The sequence below is a fragment of the Podarcis raffonei genome, chromosome 9, assembly GCF_027172205.1.
Source record: "Podarcis raffonei isolate rPodRaf1 chromosome 9, rPodRaf1.pri, whole genome shotgun sequence".
In the NCBI taxonomy this organism is placed as follows: Eukaryota; Metazoa; Chordata; class Lepidosauria; order Squamata; family Lacertidae; genus Podarcis; species Podarcis raffonei.
Genome location: NC_070610.1, coordinates 78194666 through 78219340, shown reverse-complemented (window position 1 = coordinate 78219340; position 24675 = coordinate 78194666). Strand labels below are relative to the sequence as shown.

The following is a 24675-nucleotide window of genomic DNA, read 5'->3' as shown; positions in this document are numbered from 1 at the left end:
GAAGAAGCTACAGGGTTATAAAGACTAGGACTCGCTGAGAAACAGTTTCTATTCAAATGCGATTTGGTTTTAAATGCAGTGTAAGGAGTCTCTATGGGAGTATATTGTATTTTAAAATGGGGTATCAGAGTTTTTAGGGGGTTAACCAGGTTGGGATAGCAGGGATAGCAGTCTTGTTGGTTTTTGAATGTCTTATTTGGATATTTTCAATTTCGTTGTTCTGTATGGGACAATGACAATAAAGATTATCGTATTGTATCGTATCGTATCGTAATAGTCCCACTCTATTTTGCCTTGGTCAGACCACACCTGGAATACTGTGTCCAGTTCTGGGTGCCACAATTTAAGAAGGATGTTGGCAAGCTGGAACATGTGCAGAGGAGGGCAACCAAATTGACCAAGGGTCTGGAAACCAAGCCTGGTGAGGAACAGTTGAGGGAGTCGGGTATGTTTCGGCTGGAAACGAAGAGACTGAGAAGAGAAACTTGCTGGTATCTACACCCACAATGGGTGAGGATCCTCTTGCCCTGCTTTGTTTGACACGGGATGCCAAGGTCTGCAGCCTCACCCCCCTCAGTGACATCACAATGCATTTTACCTTTCAGCTACAGGTGTGCTTGTGATTGTGTATGGTGGAAGAGGAGAGCAGGCAGCCAATCAGCAAGCAGCTGGACTCACACAGCTGCTGCTTGCACTATGTTGGGAAGATAGGAAAGTGAGAAAGGTAGGTGGAGAAAAGAGAAATAGGCCTCGCCAAAGACTCCTGAGTAAGCGTAGAAGTCATGGAATGAGAGGAGAGGTCCTTTTGTGGACCAGGAATTGGTTAAGTAGCATAAAGTAGAGAGGAGGAAGAAATGGCCAGCTCCCTGAATGGAGAAATGGAGAAAGTGGAGGCCCCAAGGGATCAGTGTTGGGATCTATGCTTTCAAATGATCTAGAGTAAGCAGTGAGGTGTATGAAATATGTTGATGTCAACCAATTGTTCAGGGCCAGTAAAACAAAGAGATATTGTGACGTGCTCCAAACGGACCTCTCCCAGTCGAGTGAATGGGTGGTAAAATTGCAAATGCAATTCCGTGAAAACAAGTTGATAGACACTGGGGTCAAAAACCCTTAGTTTCACAAACAGTGGTACCTTGGGTTACATACGCTTCAGGTTACATACGCTTCAGGTTACAGACTCCACTAACCCAGAAATAGTACCTCGGGTTAAGAACTTTGCTTCAGGATGAGAACAGAAATTGTGCTCCGGTGGTGCAGCAGAAGCAGGAGGCCCCATTAGCTAAAGTGGTGCTTCAGGTTAAGAACGGACCTCTGGAACGAATTAAGTACTTAACCTGAGGTACCACTGTATGTGCTCATGGGATCTGAACAGGCAGTGGCTGACCGAGAATGAAACCTTGGGGTTGTAGTAGATAGACAGATAAAGATGTCAACTCAGTGTGCGGTAGCTGTGTAAAAGACAAATTCCATGCTAGGGATCGTTAGGAAAGGAACTGAAAACAAAACTGCCAGGACTCAGGAGGGTCATAATGTCATTATACAAATCTATGGTGTGAAAGGACTTAGAGTACTGGGCACAATTCTGACCGCCACACCTCAAAAAAGGTGTTGTGGGGTTGGAAAAGGCTCAGAAAAGGGCAACCCAAAATGATCAATGAGTGAAGGTTGCAGCATTTGGGACTTTCTAATTTAGAGAAAAGGTGATTGAGTTGTGACGTGATAGAAGTTCATAAAATTTTGCATGGCATGGAGAAAGTGGATAGAAAAAAGTTTTCCAACTCGCTCTCTCATAATGCTAAAACTCCTGGGCATTTTATTTTTTAAAAAATATGTACTGCCCTTCATTGAAGGATCTCAGAGTGGTTCATGGAATAAAATACAAGATAAAACACAATAAAGAATTAAAGCAAAACAACAACACAACAATCGCCCCTTCTCACAGATAAATTTAAAAGGCTGAAGGATATTATTATTATAATATTATTATTATTTTATTTGCATTACAATGCAAGAAAAAAACAAAACAAAACCTGAAAATTATTACATATTACATATTCTATTACATTTTAAAAAATACAGTCATTGTCAGACTTCCCTTCCTCTCAATACATGGTTCCTTTTAACTTCCACTTCCTCTTATGTCTTCTTAGTTTCCCCAGTCTTTCTCTGCTCTTCCCATTAACTCTAGTTCTAACTTACACTGCTGAAAATATTACCATCCTGCTAGGCTAATTGTCTGCTTATAATATTTCTTCATATAATCAGTAGATAGTGTCCAGAACTTGTGGGCATTCAATGAAGCTAAATGTTTAAAGATTAAAAGGAAGTTCTTCTTCACATAGTGCATGGTTAAACTATGGAACTCCCTGCCACAGCAGGCAGTGATGGCCACCAATTTGGATGACTTTAAAAGAGGATCAGAGAAATTCATGGAAGAGAGGGCTATTGATGGCCAGGGGCGTCACAAGGGAGGTGCAGGGGGTGCGGTTGACCCCGGGTGTCATGCTGGGGTGTGTATGTGACAAAATCCCCTGGGCAGACTGGCGTGGCGGTGCTCACACCCCTGGCGGGTGGATTTTCGCAATCATCACGAAAATCTGCTCACTGATTGCGCAAATACGCCTGGCGTGCGGTGCTGGCCGCCGGGGATGCACCTGGCCAGCGGGCAGTGTTTGTACCCCCCGGGGGGGTGGTGGTGCTCGCACCCCTGTTATGACGAACCTCCTGGGGGTGCTAGGGCCACCCACTGATCGCACAAATACACCCAGCGTGTGGTGCTGGCTGCCAGAGATGCACCTCCCGGAGGCCGCGTGCATGCCCTGGGATGTAGAACTTTGCGGGTGCCTGGGCACCCATGGCCCTGCATAGATGGCGCCTATGTGTTCGAGGCTTGATGGTGAGCTTGTCTCTTGAGCTAGTCTTTTTGTGGGTGTTTCCTTCTGCTTGTCTCTCTAGCCATGGCCCCAAAGAAACCTGCAGCGCCGGAAAAGCCAGAGGAGCCACCAAAACCACCTCCCGGGAAGCTCAAATGGACATTCTATTCCACCTTTGGAACCATCTGCGTTATCAGCTTCTTCACTATGCTTGTTCTCTGTAAGTCCAGCTTGAGCTGCTGTTGTGCAAGCTCTGTTGAATAAGCTGCGCTGCCTGCATTCTCTTGCCACGCACTAGAATCGCAGCAGGAGGATTAAACAAACCAACCCGCGTTTGGCACGCACAAAAACCGTGAACCAGTTTGCCTGAGGCATTGCTTCACTCTGTACATGCCGACACCATTTTACTTCCATCTTCATAACTTGCACTTTTCCAAATGCCACACGGTGCCCCTTCCGCATTTGTAAGAAGCCACTCGTTTAGCGTGGTGGCACCTGAACTTTGGAACTCCTCGCCTATCAATATTAGGCAGGTACCATCTTCTTTGAGGGATGCGGGTGGTGCTGTGGGTTAAACCACAGAGCCTAGGGCTTGCCAATCAGAAGGTCGGTGGTTCGAATCCCCGTGACAGGGTGAGCTCCCGTTGCTCGGTCCCAGCTCCTGCCAACCTAGCAGTTTGAAAGCATGTCAAAGTGCAAGTAGATAAATAGGTACCACTCTGGCGAGAAGGTAAATGGTGTTTCCGTGCACTGCTCTGGTTCACCAGAAGCGGCTTAGTCATGCTGGCCACGACCCGGAAGCTGTACGCCGGCTCCCTTGGCCAATAAAGCGAGATGAGCGCCACAACCCCAGAGTCGTCCGCGACTGGACCTAATGGTCAGGGGTCCCTTTACCTTTACCATCTTCTTTGAGACACCTGGCAAAAACACAGTGGCGTAGTGTGGGGTGGAGAGAGGTGACATGGCCCCGGGCGCAGAATTCTGAGGGGGCGCAACCTGGCTCCCTCACCAAGGCTGTGTGACTGTTGCCTTCTGGAGCCATGGGGAGGTGAGCTGCACCTAGGCCAGGTCTTTGGGGCTGTGAAGGTGCCTCCTTCTCCTCATGGCTGGTGAATGGACACCTGTCCCTGGGTGGAACTTCCACTGGCTGGAGCCCAGACTTTTCCCAGCTTGTGCCAGTCTTTCCGTAGGGCCTCCATCTCAGCATGCGTCCTTGCAGTGGGAGCATAGTGGTGAGGGAACTGTGTGTATATTGCTGTTGATCGTTGCTTTATTCATCAAACCTTTTATTGGCATCACATACAACATCCAAAACAAATCAGTGCAGAATTCCCACTTCCCCAGTGGCACAAAACATTTGCTAAAACAAAGGAGGCAGAGCAGTCTATTGTCACATCTCTTGGTCTCCAGGGAGATCAGACGTCTGCAGTGTATTTCGACGACAAAAAACCAAATAGAGATATTTAGCCACTAACTTGGTGAGCTCCTGATCATTCCTCAGTAATTAAGGGTTTCCCCCAGGTGGTCTTACATGGGCAAGTTCTTTCTCCTTCCACCCTGCCTGAGAACCTTCCCCAAAGGAGGTTTGATGGGTTTGAATTAAACCTGGCCAGCAAAAATGCCCTTCTTTCTTGAGGGTTAAGCAGAGGTTCAAGGTAATTGTGGTTAGTTTCATGTGCCCAAGAAAGTTGAAAATAAAGAGGGGAACATGTTTTCTCTGCTGCTACTGTTAGTTCTTGGCGTTCAATATCCCACAACCTAGTTTTTATTATAGCCTTGGCAGATGGTAGGGACATCAATCGCAAAAGTTCCACTTACAGCCCAAGTTGCTGTACCTCCTTGTTAAACTGTTGTAGCCCTGGGGAAAGAAAGGGGTCTGACAAGACTTTGCTGAGGAGAGGATATTTATCTGATGTAAGGCAGATGTTTAACTAGCATAGAAGAAATCTCAACCAGGCGACAGTCTCTACCTTGTGTTGACCTCCCTCCAGACGCAAGGCTGCATAGGGTACACAGCGTGAGACAGTAAAAATCTTGAAGAGGAAAGCTGCCTGCACTTGTTCTACCAACTGGGTAAACCCTGGCAGCCAGACTGGAATACCATAGAGCTTTATTGAGATTGCTTCATTCTTATTTTTTATAAGCCAGCCTGAACATTTTGTCATGGGAATTTTGTCATAATAATGTACAGACATTATTAATAAGTAAGCAGATATTAGGCAGCTGGAAATCTAAGCACCCTCCCTTGTTTCAACAACTTTAGATATCAGGTTGATCACAGATTCCGAAAACCCGCTTCTATTACCAATGAAAAAACTGAGGATCAATATGGCAGATGGGCTCAGGAATCCGAAGATCGTTCACACGTCTCGTAAGTGGAACAGAAAGACTGGTTCATTTCTCATTGGTTTAAAAATAGCTGCCCACTTTTAAGATCTCAGAAGAAAGAAAGTAAAATGGAAGAATCTTCTGAAGGTGGAGAGGATGTAATCTTAAAGGCACAATCCTCCACATGTGCTGAGACTGTCTGCTGCTTAAAGGTTTCAGGATCCAATTTTTTTCATTGTCATCCTTAAGGGGCAACATCTTGTACCCGATCCCATGTTAGCCCTGCTTTCAAAAGAAAACAATATCAATGCAAGTGTCAAACATAAAGAGTTAGTCTTCTTTCTTATGACAGCAGTGAGACAAGTAGTTGCTTCCAGCTGAGGGGAAAAGCACCCTCTCCCACCACAGAAACTTGCAACCAGTATGTGTGAAATAGAACAGTTATGGAATGCCAAACTCACCATGAGAGGGTGATAAAAGGAATAACATAGAAGGATAGGTTTGGCTCCCTATGGTCTCAGTTTATATCGTTTAGCAACAATAATACAGTAGTTTCCCATCTCAGTCACAGAAGCCACTAGGGAGAAATTATCCTACCGCTTAAAATTGAAGTGCACGATGTGGATTTAATAGAATAGAATAGGATAGAATAGAATTTATTATTTATACCCTGCCCATCTGGCTGGGTTTCCCCAGCCACTCTGGGTGGCTTCCAACAAAGTATTAAAATACAGTGGTCTAAAAAATGTATATATATATATATATATATATATATATATAAAATACAGTGGTCTGTTACACATTAAAAGCTTCCCTAAACAGGGCTGCCTTCAGATGTCTTCTAAAAGTCTGGTAGTTGTTGTTCTCTTTGACATCTGCTCTGGCCAGCAGGCTGCTATCCGCAGCCTAGGGAGCCCTGCGGGAACTCCTGAGGGCTCCCCAGGCTTGCTGATAGCTTCCTGAAGCCTGGAGAGCGAGAGGGGTCGGTGCGCACCACCCCTCTCGCTCTCCAAGCTTCAGCGAAAGCCTGCATTCACCCCATAGGACGCACACAGATTTCCCCTTCATTTTTGGAGGGGGAAAAGTGCGTTCTATAGGGCGAAAAATACGGTAATCAGTAATATAAAAGATTTCCCATGGTGACATGTGGGTCAAGGCTTAATACCTGCAGCACTTTATGCTCGGTAATTGTTTAAATATTGTTTATAAAACATTCTATAAAGTTTGTAATTTAAAGAAGAAAAGAACAACTTGCTTGCTCCCCTTATCTAATATTCATTCTGGCTTCTTTGATAATTTTCTTGCTGTTTTCTTGCTGTTGCAGACATTGCTTTCAGCACTTAATGGTTCAGGTAGGTAGCTGTGTTGGTCTGACGCAGTCGAAATAAATATTTTTATTAAAAAAATTGTCCAGTAGCACCTTAGAGACCAACTAAGTTTGTTCTGGATATAAGCTTTCGTGTGCATGCACTGAAGTGTATCTGAAGAAGTGTGCATGCACACGAAAGCTTATACCCAGAACAAACTTAGTTTGTCTCTACTGGACAATTTTTTAATTTTAGCACTTAATGGTTTTAGTTTTATGAGGAGGGGGGAAGGTTGTGCATTGTTGTTGTTTTTTCTGGGGGGGGGGATATGGTGTTTTGTTTTATACCTGACTTGTTGACTCCCTTGGGCACCCTACATTGTGAGATAGGAAGACAGGTTATTTAAATAAACTAGCAAATGCATCTGTGTATATAGGTTGGTAATAGCAAAAAATAAACTCCTAACTCTAAGAATGTTTTTAGCCATAGCTTTAGCAGAAGAAGTGGCAAAGTTGCCAGCAAAAATAGAACAATCGGAAAAGACCTTCCAGGCACGGAAAGGAAAGTACAGTAAGTATCTAAATGCCTAAATACGAATGAATTGAAAAAGATCTTTAAGATAACTTTTATTAAGAACCCAGAGGCCTTGCTTTTGGGAATTATGGGACTAGTGTTACCTAAATAATATAAAAATGTATTTATGTATGCAACCACGGCCGCTTGAATGATATTTGCCCAAAGATAGAAAGAAGAAAATGTTCTGACTAAAGAGGAATGGAAACAGAAACCACTGGACTGTGCAGAAATGGAAAAACTTACTGGAAGAATAAGAAACCAAGATGACAAAGTTTTTTAAAATAAAAAATGGAAATAGTTTATTGAATATATTATAAGATTATTGTAAACAGATCAAGGCATTAAAGGATTAATGTTAAAATGTGCAGTGATATAAAACATACATTGGATATATTGGATAAATAATAAATAGGTTTAATTTGGAAATGCAGTAAAAATATCATAAACACAAGGAACCGCAGAAAGAGGGGGAGGGGTGTCGAAATAGGACACATGTAATAAGTTGCTTTTTAAGGGATTTCGCTTTTGTTTGTTATAAAATGAAAATTATAATTTAACAAATAAATGTCTAAATCTGACACATCTTGAAAATACAAAGGCGTGCAAATATATGTGAGTTGAAGTTTGTCACATGCTCTGATTACAGCATGGGAAAATGGCAGCCCGTTAATTATCACCAAAAGCAAAGAATACCTTGAATGAAAGTTAAATGCTGATAATCAGAGTTTACGGTGGACTCAGGAACCAAACTATTGGGGATTAATAACTAGAAGTTTTGAAACAGCCCTGTATAGTCTTAAGTCCAGTTCACAGTGATATTTTTCTCCCCCATGCACCTTCTAAGATGCTCAGGAAAGAAACTGTTCCAAGGTCTCATCTGTTTATTTTTTGTTGCAGGGTTGTGTGTGTGTGTGTGTGTGTGTGTGTGTTTGTGTGTGTCAGTCTGAATTATGCCAAGTCTCTTCTGATACTTGGGGTGTTGCAGCCAGTGAGGTTAGAATATGACAAGAGGAGTTTGTTGAACGGGTCAGACATTGGCCTTACCTGGCCACATAAGTGTCCTTATCAGCATCCCAAAAGAATGGGCTATGCTGCCAGAGCTACAACTAAGTGATAGTGCCCCCCACTAATGGGCGGGTTTCCCCCTCCCCAATTGTCAGGTGAAGAGAACAACAGGAGCGTAGTGTGTGTGACTGAGGAAAAAGCAGACTAGAAGCTAGAGATGCAGAAGAGGCAAGAGATTTTGCACTAGAATAATAGAACTGTAGCGCTGGAAGGGACCACCAGGGTCATCTAGTCAATGTAGGAATCTTTTGCCCAACGTGGGGCTCAAACCCACAACCCTGAGAGTAAGAGTCTCATGCTCTACAGGCTGAGCCGTCTTAGTACTAATGCTGCGAGCCCCTCAGCCTCGTGCTCAGGTTGTTGTTGTTTAGTTGTTTAGTCGTGTCCGCCTCTTCGTGACCCCCTGGACCAGAGCACGCCAGGCACTCCTGTCTTCCACTGCCTCCCGCAGTTTGGTCAAACTCATGCTGGTAGCTTCGAGAACACTGTCCAACCATCTCGTCCTCCATCGTCCCCTTCTCCTTGTGCCCTCCATCTTTCCCAACATCAGGGTCTTTTCCAGGGAGCCTTCTCTTCTCCTGAGGTGGCCAAAGTCTTGGAGCCTCAGCTTCAGGATCTGTCCTTCCAGTGAGCACTCAGGGCTGATTTCCTTCAGAATGGAGAGGTTTGATCTTCTTGCAGTCCATGGGACTTTCAAGAGTCTCCTCCAGCACCATAATTCAAAAGCATCAATTCTTTGGTGATCAGCCTTCTTTATGGTCCAGCTTTCACTTCCATACATCATGACGGGGAAAACCATAGCTTTAACTACGGTACATGGACCTTTGTTGTATATATGTGTAAATAAAACTATATGCCATAAAGATAGTGCAGTCTCCGCTAACCTTCGTTCCAGGAGATCCAAACCCTGGGTAACCTCTCCCACTCTTTCACCCTTAAATGGTACCTTACTCCCATCCACCTCATACTGCCCCGATTGTTTCATTCTTCCTTCCTGGTCCTTTCACTTTCACTTTGTCCCCCTGTAGCAGCTTCCCTCTCTTAGCTCATTTCTCTCTCTCTCCCATGGTACCTTGGTTTACAAACAGTCTGGTTCGCATACGTTTTGGATTACAAACACGTCAAACCCAGAAGTGCGTGTTAGTTTCTGTGTGTGGCCACTGTGCAATGCTCTTGGAGTAACAAGACTCTGTTTTGCATTCCAGAGATTCCAGGCTGTTGGAATTCTCACGGAAGACAGGAGACGGATGTGATGTTACTGGTTTCCTGTTCCTTTGTTGTTCGGTTGCTCTCTGCTCTCACAGAGAGAGGATGTATTTGATTTTCTGTCTGTGTAGTTAGGAATAAAACGCTCTTTAGCCATGTAGCTCATACTATCTCGGCTCCTTCCCTGTGCTGGATACTCTGCATAAAGGGGAAACATGCTTGAAGCGTCATCAAAGGCTCAAGTCACTAATCACGTCGGAGGAGCTCAGTCGAACGCAAGTCCGACAGTGCGTGTCCCAGTTTGCAAGCTTTTTTTGGATTACAACTCATTTTTTTGGATTACAAATTATTTTTGGAGGCCCCATTGGCACGCCTTGGGTTACAACCTGCTTTGGTTTACAAACGGACCTAAGAGTGGTCCAAGTTCTACTGGTGGGCCCTGGCCCACGGTTTGAGAAGCCTTGTCCTGAGAGCACCAGGGAGACATTCTTCACCAATCTCAGAATAGAATAGAAGAATAGAATTTATTATTTATACCCCGCCCATCTGGCTGGGCTTCCCCAGCCACTCTGGGCGGCTTCCAACAGAGTATTAAAATATAGTGGTCTGTTAAACATTAAAAGCTTCCCTAAACAGGGCTGCCTTCAGATGTCTTCTAAAAGTCTGGTAGTTGTTCTTCTCTTTGACATCCGGTGGGAGGGCGTTCCACAGGGAGGGTGCCACCACCGAGAAGGCCCTCTGCCTGGTTCCCTGTAATTTGGCTTCTTGCAGTGAGGGAACCGCCAGAAGGCCCTCGGCGCTGGACCTCAGTGTCCAGGCAGAACGATGGGGGTGGAGACGCTCCTTCAGGTATACAGGACCGAGGCTGTTTAGGGCTTTAAAGGTCAGCACCAACACTTTGAATTGTGCTTGGAAACGTACTGGGAGCCAATGTAGGTCTTTGAAGATTGGTGTTATGTGGTCTTGGCTGCCACTCCCAGTCACCAGTCTGGCTGCCACATTCTGGATTAGTTGTAGTTTCTGGGTCACCTTCAAAGGTAGCCCCACATACAGTGCATTGCAGTAGTCCAAGCGGGAGATAACCAGAGCATGCACCACTCTGGCGAGACAGTCTGCGGGCAGGGAGGGTCTCATCCTGCGTACCAGATGGAGCTGGGAGACAGCTGCCCTGGACACAGAATTGACCTGCGCCTCCATGGACAGCTGTGAGTCCAAAATGAGAACAACCTCAGGTAACCCAGAATGCCTAAGGCCTGAGCAGGGATGTCAACCCCTTGCTCAAATATTTTTTGTTTGTTTTTAAACCCAAACAAAAATACAATAACCACGAAAGACTTATCCAGTAGCCTATCTCATTGTGTCTGTTTTATCAATGGTCTGAGAGGAGATATGATAGACACTTTCAAATATCTGAAGGTCTGTCACATGGAAGAGGGAGCATGCTCTGGAGGGTAGGACTTGAACCCAGGGCTTCAAGTTACAAAAAAGGAGATCCTGGCTAAACATGAGGAAGAACTTTCTGACAGTAAGAGCTGTTAGAAAGTGGAACAGTCTCCCTTGGGTGGTGGTGGACCTTCCTTGGAGGTTTTAAAGCAGAGGTTGAATGGCCATCGGTCATGGATTATTTAGCTGAGATTCCTGCATTGCAGGGGGTTGGACTAGATGACCCTTGGGGTCCCTTCCAACTCTACAATTCCATGATTCTATGAATGAATAAACCAAGATTTCAAAAGCCCTTCCAGCATATACTCAATTCAATGCCTGCTATTTCAAAAGCCTTTCTTTTCCTCCCAGAAGACCTCTTCAAGAAAGGTAAACCGAAGACTGCTGGTGGCTGGGATTTTTTTGGGAAGAGTTTCTACTACATTTCTAATGAGGAAAAGACCTGGCATGATGCCGAGAGCTTCTGCCTGACTAGAGACTCCCACTTGGCCTCCATCCTAAGTGACGAAGAGCAGGTCTTATATGTTTCTTCCCCCCCTCCCCACCCCTTGATATTTGGGATTCAAAGTGTATTGTTCCATCCACCCCTGTTCTTCTTCCTTTCACATGCAAATATTTCATGACCCACAAAGTGCAACTTCTTGCATTATCTGTGCTTTATTTATGATGCTTGAATGCTAACTCATAACGTAAAGCTCACTTTATATTCCAGTTATTTTTTACTTGATGGAAGACATGGAACTAGTGCTTTCCCCCCCTAAAAAAATGTTTAGGGTTATTCTCATTTTCCTACTCGTATTGAATACTGCCCCTCAATGAGGCCAAACTTTGATTCACAAAATGTTTAGGGGTATGCGTAACCCCCAGAAAAAAGTACTGCACAAAACTATTAAAAAAAGAAATGTATCTATATAAATACAATACACCACACACACTCCAGAAGCCCAGAAACAAAACAGAACACCCCCAGAGGTTAAAAAACAGAGGCCCAGATTCAGCAGTGTCATGTGCCTGGTTGGCACCTTGGGCAAGCAGGCACAGGGGCGTAGGAATTGGGGGAGTTGGGGACGGTCTGCCCCAGGTGTCATCCCTGAGGGGGGGGTTGACAAAATCCCCCATGGGCAGATTGCCGCAGCACTGATTGCACCCCCCAGCGGATCGCCCAGCTTCTGGGTGCATCGCATATGTGCCACTCCGGGTGCCCGAGCGGCTAGCTCTGCCGCTGGGCAGGCAAGCACCCCAGGGCACTAACTTGACCTTCCTGTTCTGGGTGCATGTATGTTACATCTTCCTCACACAGCCCTAGAACATCGCAAAGCGGCAACAAGCGTGCTGCCCTGCCAGGCCCGTGCCGCTTTGCGATGCTCTAGGGCTGTGTGAGGAAGATGTAACATACATGCACCCAGAACAGGAAGGTCAAGGTATTTCACATCTGGCAACCAAGGAGCCCCTTTGGTTACGGATAGTAGAGGAGTAGATGAGTCTTAAAAGTCTAAAATGTGTAAGCAGTGGTACCTCTGGTTGCAAATGGGATCTGTTCCGGAGGCCCGTTTGCAACATGAGCAGAACGCAACCCATGTCTGCACGTCTGTGCGTGCGCGGGTCATGATCCGCCGCTTCTGCGCATGAGCGTGACGTCATTTTGCACGTCTGTGCATGTGCGAGCGGCAAAACCCAGAAGTAACCCTTTCTGGTACTTCCGGGTCGCCGCAGGATGCAACCCTAAAACGCGCAACCTGAAGCAAATGTAACATGAGGTATGACTATACTCGATTTTGACCAAACTCAGTCTCCCAGAGCAAAACATACATCAGGAGGCTTACTTTGGTCCAAATCGTTTTTACACCTCCAGAGTTAACGCTAAATACATTGCTTCTGGTAGATGAGTCCCCCAAGCCACCATTTCTCCAATGAAAATAGGGACGTCCCGTTCCATAAAGAAAATTTTCCTATTCATACCCCTCCCATCTGACTGAGTTGCCCCAGCCACTCTGGGCAGCTTCCAACACATATAAGGTAAAGGTACCCCTGACCATTAGGTCCAGTTGCTGACGACTCTGGGGTTGCGGTTCTTGGAGAACTGCAAATGGATGACAGTGAGGTAGCAGATGGTGGTGGTGACTGAATTAATGCAGTATCTGTGCAGTGGCTTTCAAATTGTTTTTTTAAAAAAGATATTTATTGAAATTTTCAACTTTAATATATTAAAAAAGAATCAAAAAAGGAAAAACAAAAAGGTTTAAAAACACATAAAGTTCACAATCCTTATTTTTCTATAACATATTTCCCTGACTTCCCCACACCTCTCCTTCTTATATTCCAATTCAAAATGTTAGTTCAGCAAGTTCTTATCCCTAATTTTAACCTTTTTCTATTTAGTTCATTTTAAAAAAGCAATTTTGCCTTATCCAAACTTAAACACAATACTTATGCATCAATACTCGTTCTTAAAACATTTTTCTAACGTCGACCCAATTTCCCTTCCACGAATTCCCCAATTTTCATACAAATAACAAAATAAAATAAAAATAAAACAGATTGTAATTATACACCCTTTGGATTCCCAAACTCCACCCCCCCTTTCCTGGTTTCAATCCCCAACAAATGTCCATCAGTCTTAGTCTACTATCAGCCTGGAGATCTCAACGTCCGAGGCTCTTAATTCTCTCTCAATTCCTCTCTGCCGGTTTTTTTTATAGTCCTTAATATTAAACACCAGATCTCGGAGAAGCTCTGGCCCAATGGGATCCATGTTTCTTCCAGCCAGACCTCCATACTTAAAAGTGGAGCCCGAATCATGTTTCTTATTCATTTCAAGTCCAAATGTCCCCAAAGCTCCAACTTCCACCTTAAGCAAATTTGTAATCCTTGGGTCTTCAGATCTCCACATGAGAAGATCTCTCCATTCTTCAATCTCCAATTCAAGCCAGATTTTCGACATCAAGTTCTTATTTTCCTTTGTAGCCATCATGTCAGGCCTCTGGCTCTCCTTTATCATCTGCAAAGTTACAGCTCCTCCTTCCTTTTCCTCAGGAACAACATATATCTCTTTCTCCACACTCTCAAAGCTCTCAAGTTTCTCTTTTTGTCCAGCTGCATGGGCTTCCTGAGTCAAATCCTTATCAAATTCAGTGATGTTATTTACTGTTAAGTTCAGAGTTGCAACATTTGTAGCCAAAACATCAATTTGGCCTTGTAACTTTCCCAAGAGAACAAAAACTTTGTCCAACCCAGCCTGAATTTTCCCTCCTCCAGCCATTCTTGTAATGTCCCAAATCCCCCTCTAGAGGGATTTTGGTAACTTAATATTCCTTCCAATTCAAATCCAAAAATCAAGTTAGTTTGTAACAGTTCTTCCTTGTTTTCAACAAATTGTAACCAAATTGTAACAAATATAGCCAGCAGAAACAACAGAAACAAAGTTCTCTTTTCCTGTCTTGACAACTAAATTTGACAGCTGTCAAACTCTTCAATACCTCATCAGCAGGCTCTCTCGCGGATCACTCCCGGGTCCGGGGGGGTGGCACTTCAGCTCCCAAGATTAGCTCTTTATCCTCCAGTAAGATTACTTATATTGCCAAATCGTGAAATTAATGTCTTTTACCAAGTAAAAAAGAAAGGGTTCTCTCCACCTTAGTTAGCAGGTCCTTGCTTTAAATTATTTACAAGACGGGGAGACGGACTTCCTGTTTGCGCCTTCCCCGATCGTGCCTAATTAAAAAAAAAAAATTCTTTCCAATTTCCGTACTACTCACGGGTTGTTGCTTTAAAGTCCAATTGTTCACAAAAAGAAGTCAGCGCTCTCCGACCATGGCAATGCGGCTTCACTCCGCAGGAGAAGCAGTCGACTCTCCGCACCGCGCCGCTCACCCCGTCCCCCGCTCTGAAGCCTTTAAAAAGGCTCCTTCACAGGTCGGGGGGCGCAAATGGTGCCCGCTGAGTCACCAGGTTCACAGGCTTCACCACCTGTGATTTTTGAGGGTCCCCGCATCGCCGCAGCGGTCAAGACCCAATCCTGCGGAGCCGATTCCCTCCGGAGCTCGGAGGGAATCCGCCATTAGCCGATGGCGCTAACCCGGAAGTCTGCAGTGGCTTTCAAATTGTGTCCTCGAGAACCTGAGTTCCATGGCAGCTTAAGACGGGACCTTCAGTTGGAAGATGAAAAAGAGGCTTTTGTGAAATTCACTTCTCCACCACTACTGAAATTTCTTGCAGTGAGTCACCACAAGAAAATGTCAGGCAAATTCTCCAGCATGTTCCCACTTAACGTAGGGTGAAATTAAACAGGTTCCTGGCAAGAAAGGTTGAGGTGATTCCTGAAGTGTGTTATTTATGCAATTCAGATTGCTTTGCCAATATGCACAATACTGTTTTGGCCCAAATATAAGCCTCAAGCAAAAATAACCCGCACATTTAAAATTCATGGAGGGGGAATAAAAGACAGTACCCAAATATTAGCAGCTCCTTTCAAATTCACTCACACCTGTTCCGTTTTACTGCATGTCTGTTTCAGCAGCGATATCGTAAAAGCCAATTTTAGTAAGGTCGCAAATTTAAGCCGTATTTTAACTTTTCACGGTCAGAATTTGAGGGGGCGGGGAGGAAGTGCAACTTATATTCAGACCAATAGGGTACTTATGCTTCAGTAGCTGAGTTTGGGCATTTTGTCATGTGAGGTTGTTCCTTCCTCCTGCAGAACTACCTCACCTCTCAGCTGAGTGATCCCACCTGGATTGGCCTTACAGATGAAAACGAGGAAGGCAACTGGAAATGGACAGATGGCTCCAGAACTAAAGCACAGTGAGTCTTCAAAAGTTTGCTCAAGTTCAAAAGTGGTGCAGGACCCTCATTCTTCTGCTTTGGTAGACCTAGCTTCTCTCTGTCTCTCCAGTTTAATGGCCTAGGACCCTCGTACCTACGGGACCGCCTCTCCCTGTATGCCCCACGGAGGACCTTAAGGTCCATAAATAGCAACACCCTAGAGGTCCCGGGCCCTAAGGAAGTCAGATTAGCCTGAACCAGAGCCAGGGCCTTCTCAACACTGGCCCCAGCCTGGTGGAACACTCTGACTCATGAGACCAGGGCCCTGCGGGATCTGATTTCTTTCCGCAGGGCCTGCAAGACAGTTGTTCTGCCTGGCCTTTGGCTTGGAATCCACTTGATCCCCTCCCCCTCTTTCATTTTTCCTTTCTCCTTCTGTGATGGAACTCCTATTAGGGGACTTCCCTGGCTTTTTTCTGGCCCACGTAGGACCAGCCTTGGTGAAGACTTGACGTTTTCATCCCCAAAAAGTTTTTGATTTGAGTTTCTATTGAAATGAGGCTGCATTTTAAAGTTGTATTTTAATCTTGTTTTTAAGTTGTATCTTAATCAATTGTTTTATATCTGGTGTTAGCCGCCCTGAGCCTGGTCTTGGCTGGGGAGGCCGGGGTATAAATGATGATGATGATGATGATGATGATGATAATAATAATAATAATAATAATTAATAAATAAATAGAAGTCTTTCCACCTTTTGCCCCCAGATATTGGTCTCTCGGCAACCCCAGCTACTCAGAGCATGATGGAGCGCTGGAGAAAGACTGCACATCCATCGTGCCGTCATCTGGTGGATATAACTGGAATGACGACTACTGCCACAAACTACATAAATGGGTGTGTAAGGAGAACATAGACATTGAAGAACCATAAAGTTGGGGAAAACTGGGCCAATACCTTACTGAAGGCAGAATGGTTTTCATTCCATTGTTCAACTCCAGGAGAAGTCTGCTTAGCCACAGAACGAACAGAAACATCCAATTCCACCCAAGGCTTGTTCTTTGTGCTCCGTGAAACAAAGAGAGTTTGAGAGGTTGTTTGCTATTATCAATTGGTTAGAGAGATTTGTGTCCCAGGTGATGGGTGCCTAGGAAGAGTTGCCATTTTCCTTCAGGCCAGAGTTGATAACGGCTGCTGTCTTATCAAGGCAGATCCTTGGGATGGGAATAGCTGCCCTTGGCAGAGCTCTTAAAGGAAGGAAACTCATGTCCTGAATTAAAGATGGCAGCTCTGTTGTGGTTAGCAAACAGGCCTTTTCATTTCTTTCATCGCGCCCGCCAGTTATCTCTTCCAAGAGAGGGGAGGACGTGAAATAGCCAAATTACAGCCTTCTGACAACTGCAGGATAGCCCGTGCCCAGAACCCATTTACCGTACCTCCTGCCACTGTTCCTGAAGAGGCATCAACGGGTTTAGAAAGGAAAGTGCATGGGGGAGAGTCTGTTGTGATTGTGACTTCCCTGATGCATGCATTAAAAGGAAGAAAGAAAAAAGATTTAAGACACTCAAAAAGTGCCCCAGTTAATAAAACAGCAGATAGCAGGCTTGTCTTAAGAATGGTGTTCCTTTATTTTTAACCATTGCATGCAGGTTGGCACGCCTATTTTAAGATAGGCTTGCTGTGACACACATGTGTAATAAATAGTGGAAATCAGACATTTTTTTCTGGGGGTACTCAAGGGTTCGCAGCACCAGCAAAACCCGTCCCCCAATTAAAAGTGTGGCCCTTACTGTAACAACTAAATGCTGAATGCAGGCAGCTTCCCCCCCCTTTTCTTTCTAAACTAAATGTTATTAGAGTTTATAAAGAGAAATACAAAACTTAATCTCAAATATCTTTTTTGTCCAACATTCATCTAAGAAAGATAAAAACATGGCAAAAAAGGAAAAAAGGAAGAGAGAGAAGAAAAAAGAGACTGAAAAGAGTTTTTAAGAGGCAACAGAAAAAATACAGTTCAGAGATGAAAGAACTTCCAATTCTTCATCTGTCTGCTATAAATAAATACTAATCACTTCATCCACTCCGATACAACACTTAAAAAAACCACTTTCTATAAACATTATCTTCAATCCCCAGATCCAAATGTCATTATTTCATATTCTTTTTCACAAAAATAGTCTATGGGAGGTTTCCAGTATTTAGTCAATGTTAACAATGACCTTTTCCTGTCAATATTGTCATCTCAGCTGAGTCCGTTAATTTTAGCAACCGTTCTTCCGTTTTTGGTGTCAGGGAACTGCCATCAGCTCAGAGGTGAGAGGTGGAAGGGCAGTTGGGTTACAGGGAGCCTCCGAAGATCGTGAGAAGTAGCTCTTCTTCCGGAGAGGAAGGAAGCCCCGCTGTTAAGTTGTGGGTGAACATATCAGACGACACAGCAATTCTCCAAACAGCTCTTGTTTATTCACAGGCCAGGACAGAACTGAACTGAAGGGTTCAGTCAGCCTGCTTATATAGAGCTGCAGTACAACGTAACTGTAACAATTTTCTAAAACTGTCCAATCACTGAAAGTCACTTTCGATCCCTTATTTGCATAACTATCTACAGTATCCCCCTGCTGGCCCAGGGTGAGAACTTCAGTACATAACACCTGCCTCCAGCGGGGAAAGGATGCAGGGCTTGGAAGATGCTAGAGAGAGCCGCAACACCGAGCCTGAGCATAGCGGGGGGGGGGGGAAGGAGGCAGGTCCCCCTTTGCCCACACCCTCCCTGCACAGTCGGTTTATGCACAGAGAGGGGAGGCGTAGGATGGGGGTGAAGAGACTGTTCTGCTGGGGAAAGTTTAAGGACCGCCCACTCCCAGATTCTGCTAGTGACTGAGCAGACATGGAATTGAGTCGTTCTGCACTGTGAATGTTTTTGCACTGATAATAAAGCCTTCAAAAGACCAGTGGGGGTCTTGCCTGTTCGCTCTCGAGCAACCACACCGGCATACACCTAACAGTTGGTAATGAGGAAGCTTTCTATCTTTGTTCATATAATCGTCTTGGTCAAAGGAATGCTCTGGCAGAAATATTATTCTTGCTTCAGGAATAGCTCCACTCCACCCCAATATGTAAATACAGTGGTGCCTCGCAAGACGAAATTAATTCGTTCCGCAAGTTTTTTCTTCTTGCGAGTTTTTCGTCTTGCGAAGCACGGTTTCCCATAGGAATGCATTGAAAATCAATTAATGCGTTCCTATGGAGACCGCCTTCAGACAGCCTTCTGAAGGCTGGCGGTGGGAAGAAAAGCCCTTCTCCCGCCGCCAGCCTTCAGAAGAGTTCCCCAGGGCTGCCTAGGCTGAGGATAGCAGCCTGCTGCCCGGCGTGAGGGGCGTCTTGCGAAGCCGCTAAAAATCGGAAAACCCTTTCGTCTTGCGGGTTTTTCGTTTAGCGAGGCATTCGTCTTGTGGGGCACCACTGTATGGGAAAATCAAATTAATCTACTAAACCTCTGATATATATATATATATATATATATATATATATATATATATATAATCATAGAATCATAGAGTTGGAATAAACCACAAGGGCCATCGAGTCCAACCCCCTGCCAAGCAGGAAACACCACCAGAGCACCCCCCTTCACTAATGTAGGGTGCAGGCTGAGATCCAGCTCCTGATTGGCGGCGGGGGCAAATACCCCTCCGCGTACCAGGAAGGGCACTGCCGTTTGAATTCCAGCGTCGGGGACCCAGTGGAACCTCTTCCATCCAGCAATGCCACCGCACCAAGGGGGGTGAGTGGACTTAGCAAGTTTCACGTGGCTCCAGATAGTTTTACCCAAAGCATTGGCATTTGATGAAGACAATCGGGATGCCCATCTGAGCAAACGATGGCAGATTCAGGAACTTCCCCTGATGGCTACCTGCCTACATGATCTCAGGCTAGGGGAATCATGGAGGATTTCCCACAATGCAAAGAGGCAAGAACACATTGTTCCATGGGGAAACTCAGGTCTTCCTTGTTTTCACAGGCTAGAGTGAAAGTATCTGGCATAAGTATACAGTGGTACCAAACTTAATCCGTTCCGGAAGTCTGTTCCAAAACCAAAGCGTTCCAAAACCAAGGTGCACTTTCCCATAGAAAGTAATGCAAAACAGATTAATCCATTCCAGACTTTTAAAAACAACCCCTAAAACAGCAATTTAACATGAATTTTACTATCTAACGATACCATTGATCCATAAAATGAAAGCAATAATCAATGTACTGTACTATAAAATAAATAAAACAGTATTGTAGAGGATAAAAAAAAAAATCTTATCTGCACTGAGGATAGTCATTGTTTGGATTTACGCAGTCACACAATCAATCAATCAATCAATCAATCAATCAATTAGCTGAACTGGAATCCACACAAAAACAAATTACCGTATTTTTCGCTCGATAACACGCACCTGACCATAACACGCACATAGTTTTTAGAGGAGGAAAACAAGAAAAAAAAATTCTGAATGAAACAGTGGATGTATCATTTTTGTGCTTCATGCTGCGGCCACAGACATGTGATTTGACGGTGAGTTTGGGGTAGCCCAATGCAAAGATCCTGAGGATCCATGTGGATCCATGCTTTGTAACCACGTTTTTGCACCATTGCAGCCCCAGGCAACAGTGGGTGCGTGATTTTTTTGGTGCAGGCTGTAGCCATGGACATGCTATGTGATCTGATGGTGAATTTGGGGTGACCCAATGCAAAGATCCTGAGGATCCATGTGGATCCATGCTTTGTAACCACGTTTTTGTACCATTGCAGCCCCAGGCAACAGTGGGTGCGTGATTTTTTTGGTGCAGGCTGTAGCCATGGACATGCTATGTGATCTGATGGTGAATTTGGGGTGACCCAATGCAAAGATCCTGAGGATCCATGTGGATCCATGCTTTGTAACCACGTTTTTGTACCATTGCAGCCCCAGGCAACAGTGGGTGCGTGATTTTTTTGGTGCAGGCTGTAGCCATGGACATGCTATGTGATCTGATGGTGAATTTGGGGTGACCCAATGCAAAGATCCTGAGGATCCATGTGGATCCATGCTTTGTAACCACGTTTTTGTACCATTGCAGCCCCAGGCAACAGTGGGTGCGTGATTTTTTTGGTGCAGGCTGTAGCCATGGACATGCTATGTGATCTGATGGTGAATTTGGGGTGACCCAATGCAAAGATCCTGAGGATCCATGTGGATCCATGCTTTGTAACCACGTTTTTGTACCATTGCAGCCCCAGGCAACAGTGGGTGCGTGATTTTTTTGGGAGGGAAGGAAAAACATAGAAGCGACAAGGAGAGGGGTGTGCAGAGAAGCAGCTGGCTAAGAATGCAGGAGAGGGGTTTTACCGGAGGGAGGAAAGGAAGGCAAAAGTCCCCCCCCCCACAAGCCAGCCAGCTCTCTCTCTCTCCCCCCCCCAACCTGCATGTTGCCTTCGAGTCCCAGACGCACGGAAAGGAATTGCCTGGAGGGGAGGGGTTTTCTCTGCTCTTTGTTCCGTTGGAGCAAACACAGTAAGGAAACAGAAGCGGGTGGGCAGTAAGACCCTGAGGCAGAATGCAGGAAAGCAGCAACTTCCTCCTTTCCTCCCTTCTCCGGACGATTTGATATTTGCCTGATTTATGCCTTCACTCGCGCTTGTCAGCTCCAGGGACCACACATTCGCTCAATAACACGCACAGACATTTTCCCTTACTTTTTAGGAGAAAAAATCTGCGTGTAATAGAGGGAAAAATACGGTAACTGAAAAAGCTTCAAAACAAAAAAATGCAAAATAAATCGCAAAAACAAAAGCACCAAATATAAGGTCCAAATATAGACTCAGAACACTGCAACTGGAAACGGAAGGCTTGAATTACAATGGGGAGAGCAAATGAGCAGCGCAACAGGAAACACAGGGGGGCGCAAATGAGCATAAACTTCTGGGAGTGAGACCCCTTCCTCCCACCCACCCACTTGTCCCCTCCCAAGATGGGACCATGTCATGAGCAAATGGGCATCTGAGTCTCTGTGTTCCCCCCCGTCTCTCCTCTGCCCTGCAGCTGTCCCTTTGGCACCTGTGCTTCTGCCCCCCTCCACAAGTTCTCAGTCCACCTTCTAACTGATCCTCCTCTCTCCCCTCCCTCATTTTTGGTCCCTCTCCCTCAGAGCATTTCCTATCTGAAGAAGGGTCTGTTTACCACCACCACACCAATGTCACACAGCACAATGCCCTCCACTGTCCTGAGAAACCCTTAATTCTGATTTTATTTTATTCTTTGGTAGATTTACAAAAAGAAAAACATACACCAATAAATACATTTTAGAAAGGGGCAAGACTGCACATTGAATTTTTTTTTTAAAAAAATCAAGACTCCTTGCACTCTGTCCTTTTCCCCTGCCCCCCCCAATAATATAGGCTCTTAGTCTCCTTTTCTGCTTAGAAATTCTTTCTCCCTTCTGCTCTTCAGAAATACGCTATTCATGAGTTGCAGACGCAAGGTGTGCGCTTATCTCTGCATATTTTCTGCCTAGCCTTTCCTAACAACACCCTTGGCAAGAAGCAGAGATGTCATGCAGACCCTCATAACAGCCAACTTAGATAACACTTATTTATTTTGCCAATTAAGACTGGCTGGAATCAACTCGAGGCTGATGACACCTGGGTAAGATAGGTGATTCCCAAGGTAAAAAAACAGTTCCGTGGTTGGAACATCCAATTGAAAGTTAACTCGAAGGGCCCATAAGCTGTTCATGAATTCAGATAACCAATCATATTATTAGGAAGGCCTGTGCACAAGGATATCATTCATAGAGAATGTTATGAAGGTGCCTTGAATGTTGTATTCTAAGCCCAGCTTGGAGAAATCCTCTGGACCACCGAATAAAGTTTAATTATTTCCACGTGCTGTCTGTCTTCTTTTGGCTTGAAGAACCGGTGAAACCAAGACCCTCCTTTGTAGGGTAACAGTGTTCCACTCCTCCTTTCTCCCCACCCGGGGCGTGTTAGGATATAGTTCCGTTCCACCTTAAAAGGAACAGGTATGACTGTTGTGTGTCACATGCCTGTTTACATCCAGCACAGTTCTGCTGGGAACTTCCGTTTTGTATATTGCTTTTGCATTGCCGTTTTGCTGGAAGCAAACATGTTTTTTCCTTTGTTCCTGAACTATGCTGAATAAATGCTGTAAATATGCTTACACATGACTCTGTCCGCCACTTCTATTGTGGAGATTTATTCACTCTGCTAATTAATGTGCTCGGTAGCTTTAGAAGGCTACTGAGGCTTGAGTTGCTGATTGATTGATGCTGTTCCGTGACCTGGAGATCGCCCGGCTGCCAGCCGGTGGCTGGAGCCAGCTGGGGGCCTGCCTGATGCCCCCGTCTCCCTGGCAGCATCCCAACAGGGCGGCCCTGCCCTCTGCCTGCCCTTCAGAACCAGCATGTCATGCAGTGCTGGGCCTCATTGGTGGCAGCCCCTCTCCTTCCCTGCCTGCTCTTCAGCCACCTCTATGAGCTGCCGAAAGAGGAGGCTGGCTGCGGCAGCCTTGGAGAGGTCATGGAGAGGTAATGGGATGTTGCCTTGCCTCCACTGCCTCCACTGACAAGTGCCAGCTCATCCTCTTTTCTGAGCTCAGTGGCGGCAGTACTGGCAGGGTGAAGTGAAGGCACAAGACTAGGGGTGATCATCAGTGAGCTGCGCACAGGTGAGCTGAAGCTAGCTGCCCGCTAGCCCTGTGGAGTCTCCTTTTATTGAGACAAATATGCAAGCCAGGCAAATACATTTTGGGCTGTGACCTTTACATATCTTCCGTCCCGAGATCGAGGGGTAGTACAAAGTTATTTTGGGACCTGTTTCCACCGCGTCATTTTCCCCTTGCACAGTGTATGATGAAGGAGACAAAAGGTCTCAGAGACAAAGGTTACAGACAGGACACCGCAGACTGCTGAGACCGCAAAAGGTCAGACAGAGGGAGCGATGTACAGACAGCTGTGGCTTGTCTGGGGGGGGGATGTGCCCTGCACCCCAGGGTCACGCGTGCAGGCAGACTGTGACCGCCTGCTGGTGGGGAATGTGCTCCCTCCGGACCCCACTGCCCACTCCGCGATATCCCTTTCAGGATCAAACCAGATGCCAGGACAGCTTTCGTAATTCCAGGACTGTCCCTGGAAAACTGGGACACTTGGAGAGTATGAAATCTGAATCACTTTGAAGGTTACAAAGCTCTAATACTGCAGAGCTTAAATACCAAATGAGAAATGATGTAGCCCGTGGCTTCTTGGGCTCTGCTTTCTGTCCTGGTTTGTCTTAGTCCTCACCCAAAGTGTAGGAGGTGGTTCTTCAGTGGTAAGAGAAACATGCCATGTCAATATTAATCTCAGTAGTGGCCTTCTCGGTAGTGGCACCCGCCCTGTGGAAAACTCTCCCATCATATGTCAAGGAAATAAACAACTATCTGACTTTTAGAAGACATCTGAAGGCAGCCCCGTTTAAGGAAGTTTTTAATGTTTGATGCTTTATTGTATTTTTAATATTTTGTTGGAAGCCGCACAGAGTGGCTGGAGAAACCTAGCCGGATGGGCGGGGTATAAATAATAACTTGGCTCAGCTGTCCAGCAAAAGCCAGCTGCGGACAGGACAGATTGGATAGTGGCCCTGTAGTCACCAAGAAGCCTTCCCATTATTCCTTAAAGTTTTGAAAGTATTCCTCTTTCAACACACACACACACACACACACACACACACACACACACACACACACTCTTAAATAGCTTAATGTATGAAAATAAAACCACACAGTGGCTGATAGTAATAGTGGCATTCTAGGAATAGTGCTGGGTCAAATTTCATCTGAGTCGCAAACTCCCTCTAGGAGATTCTGAAGGTGGGAGACAGCTAGGCTCACAGAGCCAGTGAAGGACCTTGCTTTAGCCACAAGGGTCTTGCCCCACTTGGATTGACCTGGGATGTCAAAGACTGCTGCCTCACAGGCCCAGCGCCATCACAATCTGCCTTACCTTTCAGCCACAGGTGTGCTTGTGATGGCGAATGGTGGCAGGGCAGGGCAGGCAGCCAATCAGCAAGCGGCTTGTGTCACAGGGCTGCTGCT

At 45.4% G+C, this 24675-nt stretch overlaps 1 protein-coding gene across 5 annotated transcripts; it reads left to right on the top strand.

Annotated features, from left to right (window-relative positions):
- The first annotated feature begins 625 nt into the window (after nucleotides 1-625).
- LOC128420565 (C-type lectin domain family 4 member F-like) lies at nucleotides 626-16666 on the top strand. Of its 5 annotated transcripts, none has more exons than XM_053402189.1 (7): nucleotides 626-724; nucleotides 2959-3096; nucleotides 5140-5247; nucleotides 6995-7081; nucleotides 11156-11316; nucleotides 15498-15601; nucleotides 16327-16666. In XM_053402189.1, the coding sequence occupies exons 2-7, from the start codon at nucleotides 2961-2963 to the stop codon at nucleotides 16490-16492; spliced, it is 762 nt and encodes a 253-aa protein (XP_053258164.1). In that variant the 5' UTR covers nucleotides 626-724; nucleotides 2959-2960; the 3' UTR covers nucleotides 16493-16666. The 5 variants fall into 5 exon arrangements, with proteins under 5 accessions (XP_053258164.1, XP_053258162.1, XP_053258166.1 ...); XM_053402187.1 differs by having other exon boundaries at nucleotides 11153-11316; XM_053402188.1 differs by lacking the exon at nucleotides 626-724 and adding an exon at nucleotides 731-939 and having other exon boundaries at nucleotides 11153-11316.
- The last annotated feature ends 8009 nt before the right edge of the window (nucleotides 16667-24675 follow it).

What these genes read in the sequence shown, in the direction of transcription:
- LOC128420565 (XM_053402187.1), top strand. Translation starts at nt 2,961, where the DNA reads ATGGCCCCAAAGAAACCTGCAGCGCCGGAAAAGCCAGAGGAGCCACCA. An exon ending in GGCACGGAAAGGAAAGTACA is followed by an intron (nt 7,082 to 11,152) that starts GTAAGTATCTAA and finishes TTTTCCTCCCAG; the next exon opens with AAGACCTCTTCAAGAAAGGT. An exon ending in TCCTAAGTGACGAAGAGCAG is followed by an intron (nt 11,317 to 15,497) that starts GTCTTATATGTT and finishes TTCCTCCTGCAG; the next exon opens with AACTACCTCACCTCTCAGCT.